The sequence below is a fragment of the Carassius auratus genome, chromosome 20 (genome assembly GCF_003368295.1).
Source record: "Carassius auratus strain Wakin chromosome 20, ASM336829v1, whole genome shotgun sequence".
Classification (NCBI taxonomy): domain Eukaryota; kingdom Metazoa; phylum Chordata; class Actinopteri; order Cypriniformes; family Cyprinidae; genus Carassius; species Carassius auratus.
The window spans coordinates 12,301,237-12,322,109 of NC_039262.1; the positions used below are offsets into that span (position 1 = coordinate 12,301,237).

The window sequence follows — 20,873 nt, forward strand, 5'->3', positions numbered from 1 at the left end:
GTCAGTTAATAGCCTATCTATCTATTATGTATATCCATCTAATATATCTCTCTGTCTGTCTATATCTCTGTCTGTGTGAGCCTAATCAAAGTAGTACAAATAGGAGAGATGCAGCTGTTAATTATGTAAAATTGTCAGTTCACTGATTTGGACAGTCTCATAACTGTTTGAAATTCATGTAAAAAAAAAAAAAAATCAATGAATGATGTTGCAACATTTTTCCGAGTGTCTTTTCTCCAGACAGCGCAGATGTACTTCCACGCACCTCGTCGTGGCGCTGGGTTGTGTGTGAAGTTCTCGAGCGTGCGCACATTCACCTCCGCTAACGCACAAAGCGCTTCTGCTCAGGTTACTGTAAATGAGACCTCCAGTCTTGCTACAATTACCTGTTTAATGGACTAAATAGCCACGAGGACCAGAAGCCATAATATGAAGAAACGCTACATGGATATAGGCAGGCTACGGAAAATGAAAAAGATTAAACTCACAGAGAAGATTTCCGAAAGGTATGACACCGCGCGCTGCTTTGTTGTTTTGGTTTTGCTCCTATTCGTTTTCACCTGAATGGCTCGCGCTTGGCTATTCATAGCGCGCTGAACGGATTGACGCAAACAATAAACAAACAGCATCTCCCGATATGATAACACATCGGGGTTTAATTGCGATCTAATGCTCGTTGTGATTTAATGGATGCATACAAGGCCGAATCTATAACATTTGGTGTAAAAACAATGCAGCGGGCCATGTTGCTAAGAAAATATTTTAATAACAAAAATATCCTCCAGCTAAATTTAGCGTTGCATATTAAGAATCGCTACAGTATTTTTTATTATTTAACGTTGTGGTATTAGTAAACCTAGCTATCAATTAAATAATATTAATGTGATTTGATGCAGCGTCAGCTAACACTAAGTCATGTTATTTCTTCATGACAATACGATGTCTGAAAAACAGACTGTCTGAAAACACAGACAAACTGACAAGGGCCTCTGACTAGACAATATGCGCGCAGGAATGTCGTTTATGGAAGATTTTTCTTAGGGCTTATTTTGCTGTACCCTTAAATGATGCGTATTTATACATGTATATAATTTTTAATAGTATTCAGAGCTGTGTTCGTACGTTGTTGGTGCATTTTGTATTTTATCGGGTTCGCTAGTTCCAGACTATTGTTTCTAGTGTGGTAAACACGGCAGTGTAGACTGAACGGACCCTGTCTCTGATTTATATAGTGTAGTGTTCTGGACAATGACCTCCTGTGTTTATACGCTTCATAGTGAAATGAACGTGTGCAGATTTCTCCCGATACGGGTTCTTGTTCTTTAAATAGCCATGGCAACACTGTAGATTAGACGTTTAGGTCCTGATGCAGAAGATGAAATGTTGCCATGGTTACCAAACACAAAGGGATGTGGAGCGCAGAAAGCCTGAACAAAGGAATGGAGCACAATAGACTGTGCGACCAAAACACGGATTGTAAATTCTTCAATAACTTACTTTTTGTGCCTTTACATCTTACATATATGCTTGTTAATTTTTCCTATGAAATACAGAACATATTTGTCTTTTTGTCAACATGAAGTTATCCCCCCAAAAAAAGTATAAACGCGCGTTTTGTACTGTATAAGGATTACTGTTTTGACAATCAGTTTTGACTTTAGAAAGATGCATTTTTTTAATAGTTACGTCATTAAAAATAATTTACATAATTGTATCTGTAACATTGATGACGTTTTCTTTAAAAACAATCTAACGATAGGTCATTTTAAATGTGCTGTTTTCAGTGCGTACTCGGTTCTGAAGTTCATGATCGTCTGGATGCTGGTGCTGTTAGCTGACTTTGTCCTGGAGTTCAGACTGGAATACCTGTGGCCATGCTGGCTCTTTCTAGGGACCGTCTACACCACATTTCACTGTCATGGACTGGTAAGCAATTTTCTGCTCTGCGCGTGCAGCTTTATTGTTTGATTTGAAAATAATAACAAAACCCCATCTATCATTATAAATTAATTTTCTTGCTCCGTTATCTTTTTCATTATGTTGTGTTCGTGAATTATTATTGTTATTCTTCTTCTTTTTTTTTTTTCACATTTACAAAGAAAAAATAGATATTAAACCAACAAACCTCTGCTTTTCTATTACAGGCCATCTGTGTTGTTTTTGTGTGTGCAGCATTCACCCTGGACCTGTTTTGTTTCATTTTTGTACCCTTACACTGGCTGTTTTTTGCAGCTAGCACATATGTCTTACTCAACTATATGTGGCATACAGGTGAGCCCTAAAGGTTCCCATTTAATTTACACTTACAGAGTCATTGTGCCCTTGGAAGTATTATGGAAATAAACAATATATACATTAATTTACATATATAATTTGTAATTTGCAGAAAAGGGAATCTGTATGTCAACTGTGACATTATGGATACTCTTAGTGTATATGGAGGCCTCTCTCCGGTTGCGGGACCTGAAAAGCCCTCATGCAAATCTGTCCCATCTATTTGCTGCACACTGGTAGGTTCTGATTGGCAATTTATTTTAGAGCTGAATGTAATATGGGGTTTTAAATTAACACAAATTTTACCAGCTGTGTTTCATGCTGTAATTTAACACAAGCTATTATTATTTCTTCCAGCATTGGTTATCCACTAGTGTATATGGGATTTGATGCATCATGCTACTTCTCCAGTATGTTTAAGCTGCGCAGTCAGAAATCAGTTCAGAGTGAGAATGACCTCCACATGGATCTCCTGCAACAATCCCTACCTCCTTACATGCACCTGTACCCAGGTATGTATCATTTCATTCAACATGCCATGTAAAATGTAGCCATCTTTCTAAAAAAGTTAAATAGCTTAAAGGGACAGTTCATAAAAATAAAATAAAATAAAAAAAATACTCACCCTCACATTGTTCCAAACCCGTAAGACCATCGTTCATCTTCACAATAAAAAAAAACGAAAATGAATTTTTTTTGATGAAATGCAAGAGCTTTCTGACCCTGCATAGACAGCAACCCAACTGACACATTAACATAGTCCATGTGTTCAACCAGAATGTTGCAAAAGGTACAACAATGCTTTTTGTGAGCAAAGAAAACAAAAATAACTACTTTATTCAACAATTTCATCTCTTCTGTGTCAGTCTTTGACGCGCATTCTTATAAAATGAATTAAAAAATAAATACAAATAACGTGCTGTAGTTTAAATTGTGACAAATGTCTTTGTACAGATCCCAAATATAAGGTGGCCAAATCTAGGCCGATGCAATACCAGTGTCCATCCGAATCCATCACCTCAGAGGACAAACAAAACATGGAAGACTGCCTTCAAATCCACAGACTTCCTGCGAGACCCGAAAGGGACACAAATCCACAAACTCCAGGACCCAAGCACCGTGGAGGTGAACTTCATTCGGACTGTACGTCCATGCTAGAAATGACTGAAAACCTACCTCAGGAGGATCAGAGCAGCAAAGCTCAAAGACCCTCCAAGAGCTCCTTGCCTAAAGTGAACCGAGGTTCAGTGAATATCCCTAACAGCAAAGGGGAGAAGAGGCAGAAAGCCCCCAAAGCCATCAACACAACAGGGGACTCTGCTGAAAGGTGCTCGTCAAACATCCCCCCAAGTCCTCCGAACCCACATGCTGAGCAGATGCTGAAGTATGTTTGTTGTTTCATTTCTATATGCACAGATTCAGCTCAAAATTCATATGTTTGCAAAAGAGTAATGGACTGTGGAAGACGGTTGATGAATTTTCCAGTAGATTTACACTCCGATCTCCATCTGCTCCACAGGCTGGAACAAGAAATGAGAAAGCTGAAGGGAGAGCTGCAGGCGAGCAGACAGAGCGAGCAGGAGCTGCGCAGTCACATTTGTAATCTGACCAACAGTGAGCACAGTCTGCGCCCTGAAGTCTCTCTGCTCAGACATGCAAATGAACTGTTGCAAAACAAGTGAGTCCTCTGATCGCTTCCTGTTGGTCTTGCATTAGTGATCTGGGTTGATGTTAGGTCACGCTGCTTGATGTTTGTGTTTATATATCAAACATATGGGTGTTTCCTACTTAACACTTTAATAGTTTTACAGCTTTTATGTATAGACTGGTTGTAAACTAATAATTTTGTAGGATTAATAAAAAAAAATGCATTTCAAGTAAATGCTGTTCCTTTGAAGTTAATCCTACAAAATTATTAGTTTTGCCAAAAATATTAATAAGTAGCACAGCTGTTTTTAATATTTATGACAATAAGAATTGTTTCTTGAGCAGCAAATCGGCTTATTAAAAGATTTCTGAAGGATCATGTGACACTGAAAACTGGAGTGATGGTTGCTGAAAATTCAGCTTTGTCATGGAAAAAACTTTCAAATATATTAAAATAGAAAACAGTATATGCTTTTTGATCATGTAAAAGGCAGCCTTGCTGAGCATAAGAGACTTCTTTCTACAACATAATACAACATATCTGTACATCACAAATGAATGATGTGCTTTAAAGATGACTATGAAAGCTCATGCTTTTCTGACAGTAAGAGTGAGCAATTTGACAAAGTCTAACGCTGTTCCTTTAAACTCTGTGGCGCTCTGCTGTGCAGGATTCAGTGTCTCACAAAATCCAGACAGAAGGACAAACAAAACTGTTCCTTGCTGGAAAAGAAAATCAGAATGGAAACAGAGAATCGAGTTGCAGTAGAAAAACAACTCGCAGAAGTCCGAGCCCAAAAATTTGATGAAGCAACAATTTTACTTCGGAGCGCATCACACAGGTAATTGTATTCATAAAGCAATAGTACATAGAATAGAGGCATAAATATGCATACATTAATCTTGTCAATGCGGTTTAGAATTTGGGGATTTCAGTCCATAATGATGCTTAATCTGTGTCTTTGAGACTAGGTCTAAATGTCCAGCTTTTTAATTATGGTTATAATTGGCAGTAGATTTCTTAATGCAAAATAGCAATGACAAAATAAACCTGTAAAATGTTGTGTTTTTTCCATCCACTGTAGGCAAGAACACAGTGAAACTCAAATGTTGAGGAAAAAAGCTAAAGATCTAGACTCAGAGTATAAACAACTACAGCTGGAATATCAGGAGAAAGAAAACAGAATGATAGCTCTAGAGAATGAAGTGGAGGTAAAGGACGCGGCTCGCGGATCTGTTTCAGTTACACACGGCATTGAATAGTTGTGCAGTGCTGGATGTTTGTGATTCATATTTTTATGTTCTTCATGTTCTGACACATGTGGATCTGGTAGCTTGCTGTCTGTGGTGTTCAGCCTGTGGCTCTTTTCTTTTCTTTATTTCTTTGGTTGGTGTGGGTGAATGCTGATTCAGAGTTTTTTTCTTTTGTTTTCATTATTTCTTGTTCCTCGCCCAGTTTAAATGGTGTCATTGCCATCTGCTATTATAAACCATGCCAAACAGAAACCACATCTTTCAGAAACCATTGTGCAACCTGTAGATTTTTGTATCATGATTAATTTAACAAGCTTTTGAACAATTTTCTCTTTTATTGTAAAGAATTTAAAATTTTAAGTTTTGTTTTGGTATTGACAGAGTAACGCAACTGACCAAAGGGAATTCAACTCTGCTGAACTCATAGATATTTATTAAACTTAATGTGTGCATACAAAATTTGATAATTATATAAAAAATTACTTTTTTCAATAGCCATCAAACGTAAAATTTACAACAGTAGATTCTCCTATAATGACTCAAGTTGTAAACAAACATTTAATACAATTGCACTTGTGTTTTTTCTTTTAAACTTGAAACGTTTGTTCTGGGAGTGTGGTGAGTGGGCAGACGATTGCTTTACGACAGCAACAAATGTCGTGTGGCTATTCAGAGTAATTACGACATTCAATTCCACTTACTTAACTGTTCAAATACACAAAGCTACATACAGTTACCAAACGAAAGGAAGCAACCAAAGGAAATAGGAAAAAATAATAAATAAATCCCTTTGTACTTTATCAAACGAAAAAGCAGTTTATATTAAAAAAAAGGGACAATTTACCCAAAACTGAAAATCTGTCATCATTTATTTATATTGTTTCAAACTTAAAAAAAAAGAAAAAAAAAAGCATGTAGCGTTTTTTTGTTTTTTTTTGAAGAATGTTTCTGACCAAACATGTTTCAGTTCCCATTGACTTACAGTGGAAGTCAACAGGAACGGAATATGTTTGGTCACAAACATTCAGCAGAAGAAAGGAAGCCACACAGGTTTGGAACAGCATGAGGGCGAGTAAATTATGATTTTGGCTGAACTAACCCTTTAAGCATTATCAGGTTGAAAGCCTAGATTCTTTTTTTAACTAGACAAATGGGATTTAAATGTTCACCTGAATCATTCATAATCACCCAAATCTTTCACATCACCTTTATTTTGTACTGTTCTGCTCTGTTCCTGTCTCATACGTGCAATACTCTCCTGCTCCTCCCCAGATCCTCCAGAGGAACAGATGCACGGAGCAGGAAGCGGACGCTTTGCTCTCAGCTCTCTCCTCCTTCCAGGACAAGGTTCATCATCTAGAGTACAACCTGAGTGCAGAAACCCGTCTCAAGTTAGACCTCTTCTCTGCGCTCGGAGATGCACGCAGACAGCTGGAGATAGCGCAAGGTTCAAATTTCACTTCAAATTATGCCAGTTTAGACCTATACTTTTTTTTTTTTTATCAAGAAACACACAATATATTGGTAACATATTGGCCAGTTCACATATTTTTCCCCCAACTTATCTTCCTCAGTCTGTTTTAATTTGTAATGTCTTTCTTTACAGTTAAAATCTTGAAACAAGACCACGAGGTCAAAGAAATGAAACAGAAGCTTGCTGAAGCGATGGCCGTGGCTCCAGGTATGTCATACATGGCCCCCAGGTCCTCTATGCCTCAGTACCTCAAGTTGTTCAACTCCGAGCGCTACATGCTGAATCCCAGAGCGCTCATGTATCAGTGTCTTAAGAAATAAGACCAGCGAGGACAAATCAGATTTTGAAGGATTGTTTTGACTCAACATTCCGAACATGAGGGCATCTCTGCTTCAAGGTTTGCTCAAAAACTTTGCCTTTTGACAATGTCAACAGCCAGCCTCTGGTGCGTCTACGGCAGTGTTTACTGATTTCAGCAGAGACACCGAGGCCACTTGGGACCTGGTGCCTATGGGTGACCTTGCTTTGAGATTCTTTCCAGATTAATCAAAGTTGACTGTAAATACATTGTTGACCAGCGGATGACCATCGAATGCTGAGCAAACCGCTGCAAGCTGCGCGAACGAACAGCAAGATATCAGTATAATAAAAAGTGTGAACTCGATGAGGAGCACAGTTTATCATGAGGACAGGATATCCTGTGTTGGGTTTCAAATAAAGAGGCTCTTCTTCAGCCATGACAATAACAGGCCAATGCCTCACTTGGTCATTCTGTGCCTCATTATTTATGTGAATTCAGTTTATATAACAAGCCAATATCAAACGTTAAGTCGGTATGTGAATATTCGAGTGCTTTGTACTGTTTTGTATTTTTTTTACATTACACACGTTACAACAGAAGTGACCAACACACCAAAAAAAAAAAAAAAAAAAAGTTTGTAGGTTTTAATGTTTCTGAAATTGTTGCCTTTTTTATGTATCTCAATGGGATGTTTTTTTTAATGAGAAGTTTATTTTTCTGGCTTGACTTTTTTTTTCTTTTTAAACCAAAATGAAATTATGTTTTCATTTTGTAATTCTACTTGTTGGTCTGCATGCCAATTTATGTAAAATATTTATGTAAACAATTTTTTGATTGTTTTGAGAAAAGAAAAAAAAAAGATTTTGATGTCTAATTGTGCATTTGTGCAAGGGCTGTTTTCTTCCAATAATTCTGGAAGCAGTAATAAAGTCAATTTTCAATTATATTATTGTATTCTTTTCCACATGTCTTTCTGACATGAGACTTAAAGTTCTGTCATTATTAACCCAGCACCCCCTTATATATATACATATATACAAATTATTTTTTTTAACCAAACCTATATGAAGTCAAAGCCAACGCAGTTTAGTGTCATACACTAAATTTACTGTAATGACAATATTCCACAGAAGAGGAAAAAATAAGTGACATGGGTTTAGAATGACATGAAAGTGAATAAAAATGACAGAATTTAGCTTCTTGGGTGAATTTTTCCTTTTAATATTGTACTTGTGAGCTGAAATGAAACAGACAGAGAATAGAAGTACTCCGTATCTCATCTTTATATCAACGAATGGTGCAAATTGAAAGAATTTAATAGAGTAAAAGCAGTTATGAGTTTCTGAATGTTCAGCATGAGACAAACTAGGCAAAATTATTCTGGGCAATAGTTTCGTCCCGTTAGACAGATCAAACAGAGAGAGGGATTGATACAAAGGTTTCTTTCAAAACAACCACAGAATGAATCATCCATTTCAAATTTTCTAATTTGTCACTGCTGGTCTGCATCAACAAAAGAAAGCATTGTTTGTTGTGTGCTTTTCAATGTTTCGGGCATCATTTCAACTCCGCTGTCTGATATCTGAAGCAATTTGCAAATCTAGCCAGTATAATTAATAATAAACAAGCAACACAATTAGCAATCAGAAGAGAACTAGAGTTTCTCAGATGCTAAACTGCATTTCATGCATAATTACAAATTAGCTTCTTGTAACATATGTTGATATACCATCAAGGTGAATTTGAAATTTATTGCCACCAACATAAAACAAATCAGTGCCAACTGCTCATTTGGGCTGAAATGATGCTGCCCCCCAAAAAACACAGGAAACCCTAAGGGTTTTGATATACTGCAAATATGCCAAAAATTGTTACAGTATACATGCATGCAGACCAGTTGACAAAAACAACACTACAGGATCTGTTCAATGAAAAAAAGGAATAATACAATGTGTTTGTTAGTCCATGGATTGTTTGTGTCTGTCAAAGGCACATTTAAACACGTCTGGTGCACTGGAGATCCTTGCTTTATACTGAAACTCATAACTGTGTCACAGAGGCCAAACAGACAAGTCAAATCAAGTGCCCTTCGCCTAGAAACCGTTAAAATGGAAACTTACAGCATACATTCACAGGTAATAAAGGGGGAGAAAACAGCCGCCACAATGAAGAAAGTGAAACACGCTTCAAGATAGACCATACGCATATAGATAAATAATCTGTTTGCTTTTTTCAATGTTTGGAGAACCCCTTTCCTTTCACAGTCGTCGTAGATCTTGCATTGCAGACCAAAGTTAACCACAATTAATGTGTGCCTTAAAAGGTACAAAGAATCTTATTTGGTAATAATTTCAAAATAACAGTAACGCATTCCTCTTACACAAAAAAAAAAAAAGAATAAATGAATGATTGAAAGGGTGAAAAAAATATGATCATGAAATACACATGTGCCTGAAAAAACAAAAAAGGTTTGCTGAAGTGCAAACCAGAAGTAACCCATCCCACACATCCAAAATACAGCTCGTAATACTGATTTAAATAATAGGAGTCACTTTTTCTTCTTTTAAAACAGAGAAGCAGACTGCTACACTGACAGAATAGATGTACACGGGAACCATCAGCCAACACTTTTCCACCACCTAAAGCAGTGTGAAGAACAGAGCGCAGGGGTGCGTTTCTTTCTGAGGCTCAGTTCAAGGCGTTCTGATCCCTCCCTACAAAACTCACACATGATCCTCTGAGTGATGAAGCGCTAGAGTCCCATCCCGTCCCGTGCATGAAGATAAAGGATGGTGGAGAGGAGCTAGCAGATCTGACCCTCTGCTATGAAGAAACGGTTACAGGATTCAGAGAGCCGTTACGGCTGTAGAATCTAGAGAAGGCCTCCTCCAGCACAGTAGTGAGACGTGGCTGATCCCCCTTGACAGAGCCAGAAAAAACAAAACTAGTTTAAAACAAGGGGCAACTAGGAAGTGAAGGAAAAAGAAAAGAAAAATGAAGACCTTTTCAAAGTGAAATAGAACGTTTAAAAAAACTAATTCTAATAAATCAACAAAAAAAGGATTCTGCAAAGCACATCTTTAAATCTCAGGTAGATCGAATGGAATTGGATTCCCTAGTATAGATCAAATAAAGAACTGAAACAAAAGGAACAATACCAAAGAAAGTGGCTGTAAAATAAAGCAATACGCCCCAAGAAGCCATGGTTTACAGTGAATTTATAACAGCTAAGGGCCATTACGGAAGCTGAATTAACTACTGTGCAGGGTCAGGGTTTAATGGCAGAGAGAGAGAGACGAGATTCATGAGATTAATTCATTAAATTAGAATTAATCAATAAAATCAGAAAACTGTGGGAAAAAATGCTGGAGTTAACAGATAGTACAGCAGCATTCCTTCCAAAAGTGCCAAATCTGACGGATGACAAAACCAATGAGATGGACTGAGAGAATTCCTTGCTTATAGTCAAGAAAGAGCATGAACTGCTCATTAAGACTGGAGGAAATACCTCTTTAAATTTAGAAAACTAGCTGTGATCTGCAGAAAATAGTTGTAATGGTACTATTTAACAAATAGCCATGGTGGTACAGAGGTACAACTCTGTGAGAGGCCTGGCCCTGGTTTGTGCAGTAACAGAGAAAGTTTTCACGTCTGTTTTAGGTACATCTCATCCATGGACTCTATGTGCTGTTCTTTCGATCAGCTCACATTGTCTTCGCTCGTTTCTTACTCTTCCAGTAAATCAGCCAGAGTCTGGCTGCAAAAGGAAGTCAATCCCATTAACCTCTTTCACACTGCACATCGGACCCGGCAAACTGCCGAAACATTGCCGGGTCGCCTTCTGTGTGAAAGCAAACACGTCCCGGGATTGATTCTGGGACTGATCCTAGGTCGGGGATCTAGTAACATTGCCGGGTTCAGTCCCGAAATGAGCACTGTGTAAAAAAAAAAAAAAGCCAGATCTAATGTCGTGTCGTACTGATGACACACATTATCGCGCGACTCTTTTACCAGGTGTTTTGAGGGAAGATCAACGTTCGCAACGAAAAAATGTGCAAACTGTAATAAAGCAGAGATCAGTTAGTAGCTACTTGCTAGCTTCAGTGAAAGTTTAACGTGCCTAACGTTTTCGACTCGTACATCGCCCTGATGCCAAGTGCCATTATGGGACCTTTAAGGGTTGTGTGTGAATTCACGGACATATTCAGAGTAATCACTGGCAGTGTGAAAGTGCAAAATCTAGTGACCCGGGAACAATTGCCGGGACACGTTATCCGTGTATTTGCCAAAATCGCAAGTGGTCACACGTGAGCCATTAATTACATCCACTGACATGTGGTTAGGACTGTCACTTTTGAAAAAAATAAATAAATTAAATTCAAACGGATAACGAATATCATGCAATGTATTCAATTATCTACCCCCCCCACCCTCGCATGAAAAAAAAACACCGTAGCCTAATGGAGATTCAATCACAAATGTATTAACAGTGACAGTCAAACATTACTGTCTGGATTATTATTTTTTTCACTTAATGTTTGAAACAGCAGGTTATCAATTTAGAATATCAACTTATATGAAGTGCTAATCATAGACTGTAAAAAATGCGCTACACATGGCATTTTAAAAAACTGATATTTTATTTATAGTTCGATTACGGATATTTCACGTCATGTTCGAATGCATATTCGAATATCGAATAAAAAGTGACAGCCCTACATGTGGTTGGATGATAAATTAGAATTAATCAATAAAATCAGAACATCCGCCCTATGTCCACCTTAATATTATTGTAGTGATATGTAACTAAAATCAGTAATTAACTGAATTAAAAGTCTATTTCTGAAAATGAAGTCTATTTTAACAAAGTCTTTACTACAAAAGGTCATTTCTTTAAAAAAAGGATGGTAGTGCACATCAAATCTTGAGTGAAACATCTTACCTCACTAATGAAGCCAAGCTGGACCAGTTCCACGGCCAACTCCTGTACATTCTCATCTAAAACACACAGAACACCATTCTTAGGTTTTATCAATACTCTGTTGGTGCAACAAGTCAAAATGCTGCTGGTGGACAAGTGCAATATGTTAACACCGAGTAGTCACAACTGTAATCGGAACCTGATGCACTTCAGTATTTCTGCTCATGTTTTTGTATCAGAAAATGGTTTCATAGTTCAGAACAAAGAACAAAAACAAAAATTATGCAGGTGCACAAATTGATTGAAGGCACATGGTCATTGTAAATTGCTTGATTAACAGATTCTTGCATTTTTGTGGTGGTAATAAACATCTGTGTTGGATTAAATCACGTGTATTATAGCTAGCTATAAACACGTTGACAGTTCAACTAACTTTGCAAGCTTCTTGATTCTGAGCAACTTGACTTGAAAGACAAAACCGATCGAGTTGATGCCCATTATAGCAGCGTCTCTTGCAGCTAAGAATGCAACCCATACTTGTGCTTCATTCTGACACATTTCAGAACACAAAGCCATGCGAAATCAAGCTGTGTAGCTGGAAGCGTTTACATGCTTGTGTAGTGTGTTTGGGGCCTGATAAAGTACTCACTTGGTGCCAAATCACAACTCAAGTGTCGGTTCAGCTTATCTTCCAGTTTTAGCAGTAAGGTCAGCTATAAAAGGAGCAGAGAAAGATATAAACACAGAATCATCATCTAACTTCAACATCATTACAGCAATAAATTGGAAAAAGGCTTACATGATGTTTTGCTCCTTCCTCCACAGGCTCGATGTTGCACTGCATTTGCACAACCTTAGATGACAGAGATTATGTTTAAAACGAACATATAATGCTAAATGACTGCAAATCCTGTTAACTTTGACTGTAACCACCCATCTATGTTTGTCTGAGAGGGAAGTAGTAGTGTGCCACACAGAGACAGCCTGAAAACTCTGATTTATTCTTAATCATTGATAGTTGATCACAGTCTCTTAAATCAGTACATTTCTCACCTTCCGGGTCTCCAGCTCTGCAGGCTCAGGCGTAGGTGTTTTGACAGAGGGGGGCACGATGGGGGACTTGACAGCCTCTTGCTGAGGCTGCTGTGGACAGGGCACCCCGAAGGCAGTCAGCGGATAGATCCCGTTCCTACATCACGAGAAACAAGAGCACATGTTGATATTAAAGTTGTGCTTGTTTGAACATTGTTACTGATTTCTTAACATTTGAATCTGGCCCATCTAATTTCTTTTAAAAAATAAAATAGGTAAGATTATTAAGATTTATTTTTATTTTTTTTAGCTCACCTCACATCTTCAAGAAACTTGTCAAGCTCCAAAGCGGGAAACTGCGAGAGTCTGATGGAAAAAGAGACAGGGTTACAGAAGCCATTTACGTGGCATGACAGCTTATTTGAAACCTAAATCCAAAAACAAGGCACAAATGAATCACAGGAGGAGACTCACTTTAGTTGGACCTCTTTCCTTTCCATAATGACCTGGTTGGGGTCCATGTTCTTGGTCATTTCCTCTAAAGCATTTTCAGGGATCATGTCTAGAAGCCAAAAGGGAAAATGGTTTCAATGTGTTTAGTTTCATTGTATTCCTTTCATGAAGCTGACATCAAATGAAATGTCTGAATGATAATGTGATTAGCTCATGACTCACGCTGGTGACTGACGATACAGTGTGCAGCCAATAGTTTCAAAAGAGGCACTTCAAACAGAGCTTGATGGAAAAGCAGCTCTCTGGCAGTGGGCCTCTTACTGGGGTCCACCTCCAGACACTTCTGAATAAACTCCTAAAACACACACACACACACAGAAACATGACACTTCACATCCATTAGTATATAATACATAGTAAGAAAAACATTATTCTGTTGAAAAGTTGATCTGCTCTTTCAGACACAGTCACCCGTGGGAGTGTGTGAAAAAAAAGAAAAAAGTATTGGTTACAATATTTAACCATAAATTCTTAAAGGAAGGAGGGAACTAGGGATGGGCATGATTAATCGACGATCGATAATTGATCGTTAAGATTTTCCTCGATCATGTTAATTTGTTATCGATTAATCTAAAGCATTTTTTTAATCTAATGCAGGTTGCGTTGCGTAGTGCGAGTCTTCAAGCAATTAAATGAATTTCACTGTGTGGCAGCAATTAAATACTTTACCACCATGGGGCAATATTTGACACCCTACTCGGTTATCTGTGATCTTCCGTTTTGATTTCAAAGAATAATCATGAAGATGTCACGGCGAAGTGTGGCGTGGGACCATTTTGATTTAAAAAGCGAACTAGTTAACTGCAAACATTGCGATGCCGTGTTTAAGTACAACACGGCCACGACTCAAATGATGTACCTATGCATCCCGGCAAATTTTCATGAGGCTTTAACCCTTTCGAGTCGATTAACGCATATATGCGTTTTGAGTCATTTTCTCCTGATAACCCCTGATAAATTACACTCTCAGTTTTAATCGTACAGATAAGAGCAATACATCAATCGAATCTGTAAAGGGTCTAGTTTTTTTTTGGATACAGACATAATAACAAAAAACCTTTGTGCACTTATAAAATAAAGATAACAAACAAGGTGCGCTGTCTACAGTCTTTTTTGTCTCCGCTGATCGTCATGTACAAACATTTCATTAAAATGAACCGTAACTCCGTGAATACTCAACGAAGAGACATGAGAGAGATATCTATAGAAAGCCTGGAATGTTTACTTTTAAACTAAACAAGTGCTTCCGAAAAACAAATATTCTGAGATAAAGTAATCCATATGAAAACAACGCAATGTCTGTTTTTCATATCTTCCTTCATTATATTTAATGTGACCACGCCCCCGCGCTGAACGCGCTATTCAGATTCAAACTGAAGCGCGCGGCTTGAATACGCCCACACAGGAGAAAAGGCAGCGTTTTTATTTTATTTTACTGTTTGCTTCGCGATGAGAGGACTAAGACATAATTCACCCCAAAAAGATGTGATGTGGTTGATGATTTGAGAAATGGATTTCCTCAGAAAAAAGAATGAAACACTTTATTCAGACTCAAAACGCATATATGCGTTAATCGACTCGAAAGGGTTAAGAACGCCTGCTAGCAGCTGCAGGTTCCGCTGCTTTATAGCACTGCATATGCACGCGGATATATGTTCGGTTTGCCTGAACGTAGTTTAACTGTCTGCCACAAGTTGATCTTGTAATAAAGGTCTCACCGAGGAAAAACACGCTGTATTTTTGTATTCATTGCATTTTTTTATTATAAAAATTAAATAATTAATTATATTATAAAAATATTAATGATTAATCGATAGTCGATCGTTAATTCTCCCGACGATCGACTAAGAAAATTTAATCGAATGCCCATCCCTAGAGGGAACCATTTCAGGTGGTCAAATGTTGTGTTATGCTATTAAATGCATAATTCTTCATATTTCAGCTATACTGCATAACTCATATTTACTGATAGATATTTGTGATTGTTATTTTAATTTAGTTGGATAGATGCAACACATCATATACTAGTGTGGGGGAAGCAATCTAACTTTACAAATTATTTATTTTATTTATTCTGTAAAGCCTGTTGCAGACATGCATATTCAAATTCCACATGCATCTCATCTTACAGAATTTTATAATTATTCATTATGTGGAAAAAAAAAATCTGTACAACTTACACTACCATGCAAAGGTTTGGGTCAATAATTCATGACAATACAAAGAATGGAGTGAATGGAGTAAATGGATTTAAAAAAAACATATCAGGGCTGTCACTTTTGAGAAAAATCTAATTCGAACGGATATCGAATATCATGCAATGTATTTGCATATATTTGAGAAGAAAAAAACGATTGAGAACAGGCACAAGATAGCAAAGAATAAAATAAAAAACTAACCGTCTAATCATAGACTGTAAAAAATGCGCTACACATGGCATTTTAAAAACTGGGTATTTTATTTATAGTTTGATTACGGATATTTCATGTCATGTTCGAATGCATATTCGAATATCGAATAAAAAGTGACAGCCCTAATATATTTAATAATGTTTAAAAAAAATATGGTTCTTCTAAAATTTCTTGTCATCAAAAATCCTGAAAAAAAAAAAAGTATAAACATTTTATAAAAAGTTTCCATAAAAATAGTGTTTTCAATAACGATAATAAATGTTTCTTGAGTAGCAAATAAGCATATTAGAATATTTCTGAAGGATCATCTGACAGTAAAGGCTGGAGTAATTGCTGCTGAAAATTTCAAAATAAAAAAGTAGTTATTTTATATTATAATATTTCACAGTATAAAAATATTTACTTTTTTTAATCAAATAAATTCAGTCTTGCTCAGCATAAGAGACTAACCCTGTTTGAACAGTAGCCAATCTTTGAATGCAAATAATTTAATTACTGACGATCTATACTCACTCTCTGCAGTGGGTCCTCCAGAGACTGGATGGCACTATTAATGGCTTCTTGTGACACATATGAGGACTCTCCATTACTTTGGATTTCCAGCACAGCCATCTAAAACAGTGGGGAAAAAACCTGAATCACTGGTCTGGTCAGTCCCATACCCTGACGAATAATCAACAAACAGAACTCACCTCTAAGGCGCACATTCCAAAGGAATATATGTCCACGGCTGTAGTGACATTGGCAACAGCTGAAGTGGATGAAGAAAAAAAAAAGCTAATTGTACAAAACCATTTTTTACTAAACAAGTGTATTGAAACAAAGACCGTAGAATGGGTTTTAAAACTTAGTTTCACCTGCATACTCTGGAGCAAAGAAGTGCAAACTCTTCTGTTCCTCCCGACATGTCTTAACATGGTTATTTATGGTGTCTGGGGCCACTACAAAAAGACACAAAAACATCAGCAACAATAATGAAATGTGTAACATTTAAACAGTCATACTCAACAGTGTGCCTCAGCCTACCTGATCCGATTTTAATGAGTCCATTGTGCTGTATGAAAATGGTGTCACAGGTCAGGTTCCCATGGATTATGGCAGGTTCACATGAATGCAAATAGCTGAAGGAAGAACGGTGAGAAATGAGAGTGTAATACGAGCTCTCCACGAGACTTACATGGGATTATCAAAACAAAAAGAAATGGATAGCTATAACAGTCACAGAAATCTTTCCAGCAAACTATAAATAAATAAATAAATAGAGATAGAGAAAAAGTACACACCTTAAGGCAGATAATATCTGAGTGCACCAACGTTTCCAGGCCTAGAATTGACAAGACAAATAAGCATCTGATACTACAGCAAGTTACTTCATTAATCCCATATAAATAATGCATTGTGTTTTGTTATCCTATATTTGAAAATAACAACACTGTACAAAAATTACTAGCAAATAGTACTCTGTCAAACAAATCTGAGTTGTGCCATACGGATCGATCATTATAAACATTCAAGCAAGTAATTTAAGACAAAAGAAATGTATTGGTCTGCAGTGCATTATGTCTTAAGAGCTTTTTTTTCTATTTGTCTGAATAGACCGAGCAGCAATATTAGGCTACCTTTTCATTCATGGTCTTATGATTCTTCTTGGTCTTCTTTAGAAACTGCTTCAGGCTCCCAGAAGACATGTACTCGGTGATGAAAATAACCTGAAGGGGGAGACAAAAAAATGATTAAACTCAAAAACTGGGAAATTTGTGATATTTTTGTTGTTGCGTTTCATACCCTGGCTCTGTTCTCCTTCACATCTGCCCAGTACTTGTGAAACTTCACTATATTCACATGTTCCAGCTGGATGAGGTTATCAAACACTGCCTTGACTTTTTCCTGAGAAATATAAAAAGAAAATTAGATTAATTTAACCTTGAGGGAGCTGTCTGACAAAAATATGTAACATAATGTCTTGGCTTTCAGAGGGAACTGTTGTTTAGAGGAGGTTGTTATTATAATATACTTAACTCTCGCTTTATATTTTATTATGCAATAACTACAAACTTATTTAATAGATCAAGGGGAAAACTCGATTGCGTTTTATGACTGGGCTCGATACACTAGTCACATGTGTTTATGGGAAATGCAATCAGCAGTGAAGACGGCAAAGCCTGTCAAAACGCAACCTCTAAAATTACTTCTTGAATTCCACGAAGAACGTCTGCCAAGCAGAACGGAGCGCAGCATGTGGACGGGCCAAACAGATGGCTGTCCATGACTCTACGCCAGGCATTAATGAATCGAGTTTGATTAAAAGTGCTCGCAGGCAATGACAGAGTGAAGAATGCTATATTAGAAAGAGAAGAATGACCTCTAAAACATTTCAACTACATAACCACAGAGAATGCTTTTCTTACAATATTTTTCTTAAGTAGCTGAAGGCTCCGAGTGAGATTGGCGTTTCATAACTTGCCTGGCAGCAAACAGGTCAGACTACTTTATGTAAGGAGCTTACACCCAAGAAACGGAGGTAAGCACACTCATTCTGTGAAGCAATCAAGCCGTCCTAACACTCATAGTTAAATACTCATTGGTATTGCCAACTCACAGCTTAACATGTTAGTAAGCAAGAACACAGGAAGCAGTACAGCTTAATCTGTGGCTATGTATGCAGATAATAATCACTGGTGAACTTTCACACCGGAACGCTCACATCACGTTTAAATAAACACTCAGCAGCAACCTATCAGTTCATTCATACTGGTTACAGTTAAGATCAACATGATATCAAAACGGACCTCATTTACTTTAATGCATGCATGATTTTTTTTTAAAGAAATCTTAAAAACCAAGGCTGCATATTTGATCAAAAAATACAGTAAAGAGTTTAATATTGTGAAATGTTAACAAAACTAAAATAACTTTCCTATTTGAATAGACTTTAAATGAGTAGTTTTACCTCTTGCAGTTTGAAATTCTTCCTTTCAGAAAACATGACCTCATTCCACACCACCTCCACACCTTCCTCTGTGTCCATGGCAAGATAAGCATTGTCGATACCTGGGACGTTGCGCTGGTTTACCTGTTGAGGGGGGGGGGGGACATCATCAGGAAATCAATTCTTAAATTTGGTCCATTCTTTACACAAAGCTATTGTAAGACTTGGGATGTACCTCTTCTCTCCGTTTCTGCCAGCGTCCACAGGGGCTTTCCTCCAGGATTTCTGATTCATCTTCGCTCTCCTCCTCCTCATCCTCAGTTGCAGGTGGTGCTGGCTGCGTTACTGTGGAGACCGGAGGAGACACGGATGAAACCCCTTGGCCGGTCGGTGGCGAGGCTGTGGACTCAGACTTCGTGTCCATAGTGGATGCAGGGGCAGGTGTGACGCTCTGCTTTCCTTCTTCTGACATCACTGACTGATAAATGACAGCCCTGTCCTGAACCGCCACAGAGAAGACGAGCAGCTGACTCACACCTCAAAGGCTGGAGGCAGAGAGCTGCAAAATCAGGAGGGACGCATCACAAGGAGTATAATCATAAACAGTACAAATGTGTATTCAAGATCAAAACAAAATATTACTTCTAATAAATGAAATGCATTGTCACTACTTTTATGATTCTATTAATAGCTTTATTTCCTCTTTCAGCCAGTATCTCCTAAAGACTGCAATGCTAGCTATTACAATATTTATACACACACACACACATACATAAAACTGAAACTAAATTAAATATTTATATGGACTCAAATTATATATATATATATATATATATATATATATATATATATATATATATGAAACTAAATAAAATACAGGTAAAGTGACTTATTACCTATCTCCCATTTCAATTTATGAATTGTAAACGTGCCCAAATCTTAAATGAAAGGGAACCAGCATAACATTCACTAAAAAAAAAAAAAAAAAAATTACTTCAAATGAAGGATAAATAAAAACAACAGTAGAAACTGAACTGAATCACTTCAACTGTCAACTCGGTGTCACTTTGTCAGTTTCCATTCAAATTAAGGTAATCTTGACCTCCAAAACTGTACAAGACTCACGCTTTTGTAATGTTTTCGTAATTTCTCTCTCCTCACAGTCCTGTCCTCAATTCAACATAGGCCTCAGTTTATGTTCAAGCATTTAAAACACACTACGCCGACTATCCCACCTCACTGATAAGAAACACACACACACACACACACACACACACACACACCACACCACACTGCTCCGCACCATATGAACCGCATCGTCCATGATCTTACTTGAGTCTGTCCTGAGAAGAGCTGCGTCGCCAGCTCGCCGGAAGCTGCTAGTCGGTGAAGTTGAGGACACAGAGAAAAATCTTCAGACAAGGAGAAAAAAAAAGGATAAATCCTCAAACAATGCGAGTCACTGTAGATGTGTAGCTGTCAAGGGGGGAGTTAGTGGTCCACAGAAATTCCAAGATATGAAGTGACGGTTCAATTTCTCCTTTGCCGACTCACGAGTGAGAAGCTAGCAGCTCGGCTCCGCGGCCTCCGGAGCCTTAGCGATTATTATATCTGAGAAATAAGATCTCCTTGGACGATATGCTAAATGTTAAATACAATAATCAAAATATCAAAACTTTCCAGTCAGCAAAATCAGCTAAAACAGAAAAAATATCGCTAGCTGTCTGTCAGATTTGATGCGTTTAGGCAGATAGCCGCGGATGCTACACTCCCGGATATTCGCGTTCTTCACTGAAGTCCTCACAGATAGATCTGTTTCTCCCTTAACACTTACTGGTATTACGACACGAATGGACTCAAATCAACTAAACACCGAAATCCCTGAAAAAGCTACAGGTAAATGGCGACAGCTCCGAGTTTTGTGGTGCGCTGTTGCTTATTCCTGTCGAACCGCTCTGTGGTTTATAAAGCGAGTGTAAAGCTGGACCAAGTTCGCACAGCGCCATCTGCTGGATGACATCATCCTGACACCGTCACAGCTCAGGATTTAACCCCTCGATGACCGAGAGGGAGAAACTAACACATTTATTCGTTCATCCTTAATTAATTAACTACAC

The 20,873-nt window shown here is 37.7% G+C and overlaps 2 protein-coding genes across 2 annotated transcripts; one reads left to right on the top strand and one right to left on the bottom strand.

The window, feature by feature from the left end:
- The first annotated feature begins 79 nt into the window (after positions 1 to 79).
- si:dkey-12h9.6 (macoilin) lies at positions 80 to 7,139 on the top strand. The gene is made up of 11 exons (XM_026291113.1): positions 80 to 506; positions 1,785 to 1,926; positions 2,145 to 2,271; positions 2,387 to 2,510; positions 2,632 to 2,786; positions 3,229 to 3,658; positions 3,794 to 3,952; positions 4,593 to 4,763; positions 5,007 to 5,133; positions 6,448 to 6,622; positions 6,782 to 7,139. Exons 1-11 carry the CDS (start codon positions 430 to 432, stop codon positions 6,967 to 6,969), a joined length of 1,875 nt encoding a protein of 624 aa, XP_026146898.1. The 5' UTR covers positions 80 to 429; the 3' UTR covers positions 6,970 to 7,139.
- A 1,002-nt stretch (positions 7,140 to 8,141) lies between these two features.
- Positions 8,142 to 20,753, bottom strand: LOC113120962 (nuclear receptor-binding protein-like). The gene is made up of 18 exons (XM_026291125.1): positions 20,089 to 20,753; positions 18,992 to 19,315; positions 18,778 to 18,900; positions 17,613 to 17,714; positions 17,447 to 17,536; positions 17,111 to 17,151; positions 16,854 to 16,948; positions 16,685 to 16,768; positions 16,520 to 16,578; positions 16,341 to 16,439; positions 13,579 to 13,711; positions 13,378 to 13,465; positions 13,219 to 13,269; positions 12,925 to 13,060; positions 12,671 to 12,724; positions 12,521 to 12,584; positions 11,893 to 11,948; positions 8,142 to 9,869 (listed from the first exon to the last, which is right to left on the bottom strand). The coding sequence occupies exons 2-18, from the start codon at positions 19,226 to 19,228 to the stop codon at positions 9,774 to 9,776; spliced, it is 1,608 nt and encodes a 535-aa protein (XP_026146910.1). The 5' UTR covers positions 19,229 to 19,315; positions 20,089 to 20,753; the 3' UTR covers positions 8,142 to 9,773.
- Positions 20,754 to 20,873: the final 120 nt, after the last annotated feature.

Coding starts and splice junctions, on each gene's coding strand:
- LOC113120962 (XM_026291125.1), bottom strand. CDS start 19,228: ATGTCAGAAGAAGGAAAGCAGAGCGTCACACCTGCCCCTGCATCCACT. Junction 17,152..17,446: donor ATAAGACCATGAATGAAAAG/GTAGCCTAATAT, acceptor TGTCAATTCTAG/GCCTGGAAACGTTGGTGCAC. Junction 16,949..17,110: donor CAGATATTATCTGCCTTAAG/GTGTGTACTTTT, acceptor TTCTTCCTTCAG/CTATTTGCATTCATGTGAAC.
- si:dkey-12h9.6 (XM_026291113.1), top strand. CDS start 430: ATGAAGAAACGCTACATGGATATAGGCAGGCTACGGAAAATGAAAAAG. Junction 2,787..3,228: donor TTACATGCACCTGTACCCAG/GTATGTATCATT, acceptor GTCTTTGTACAG/ATCCCAAATATAAGGTGGCC. Junction 6,623..6,781: donor ACAGCTGGAGATAGCGCAAG/GTTCAAATTTCA, acceptor CTTTCTTTACAG/TTAAAATCTTGAAACAAGAC.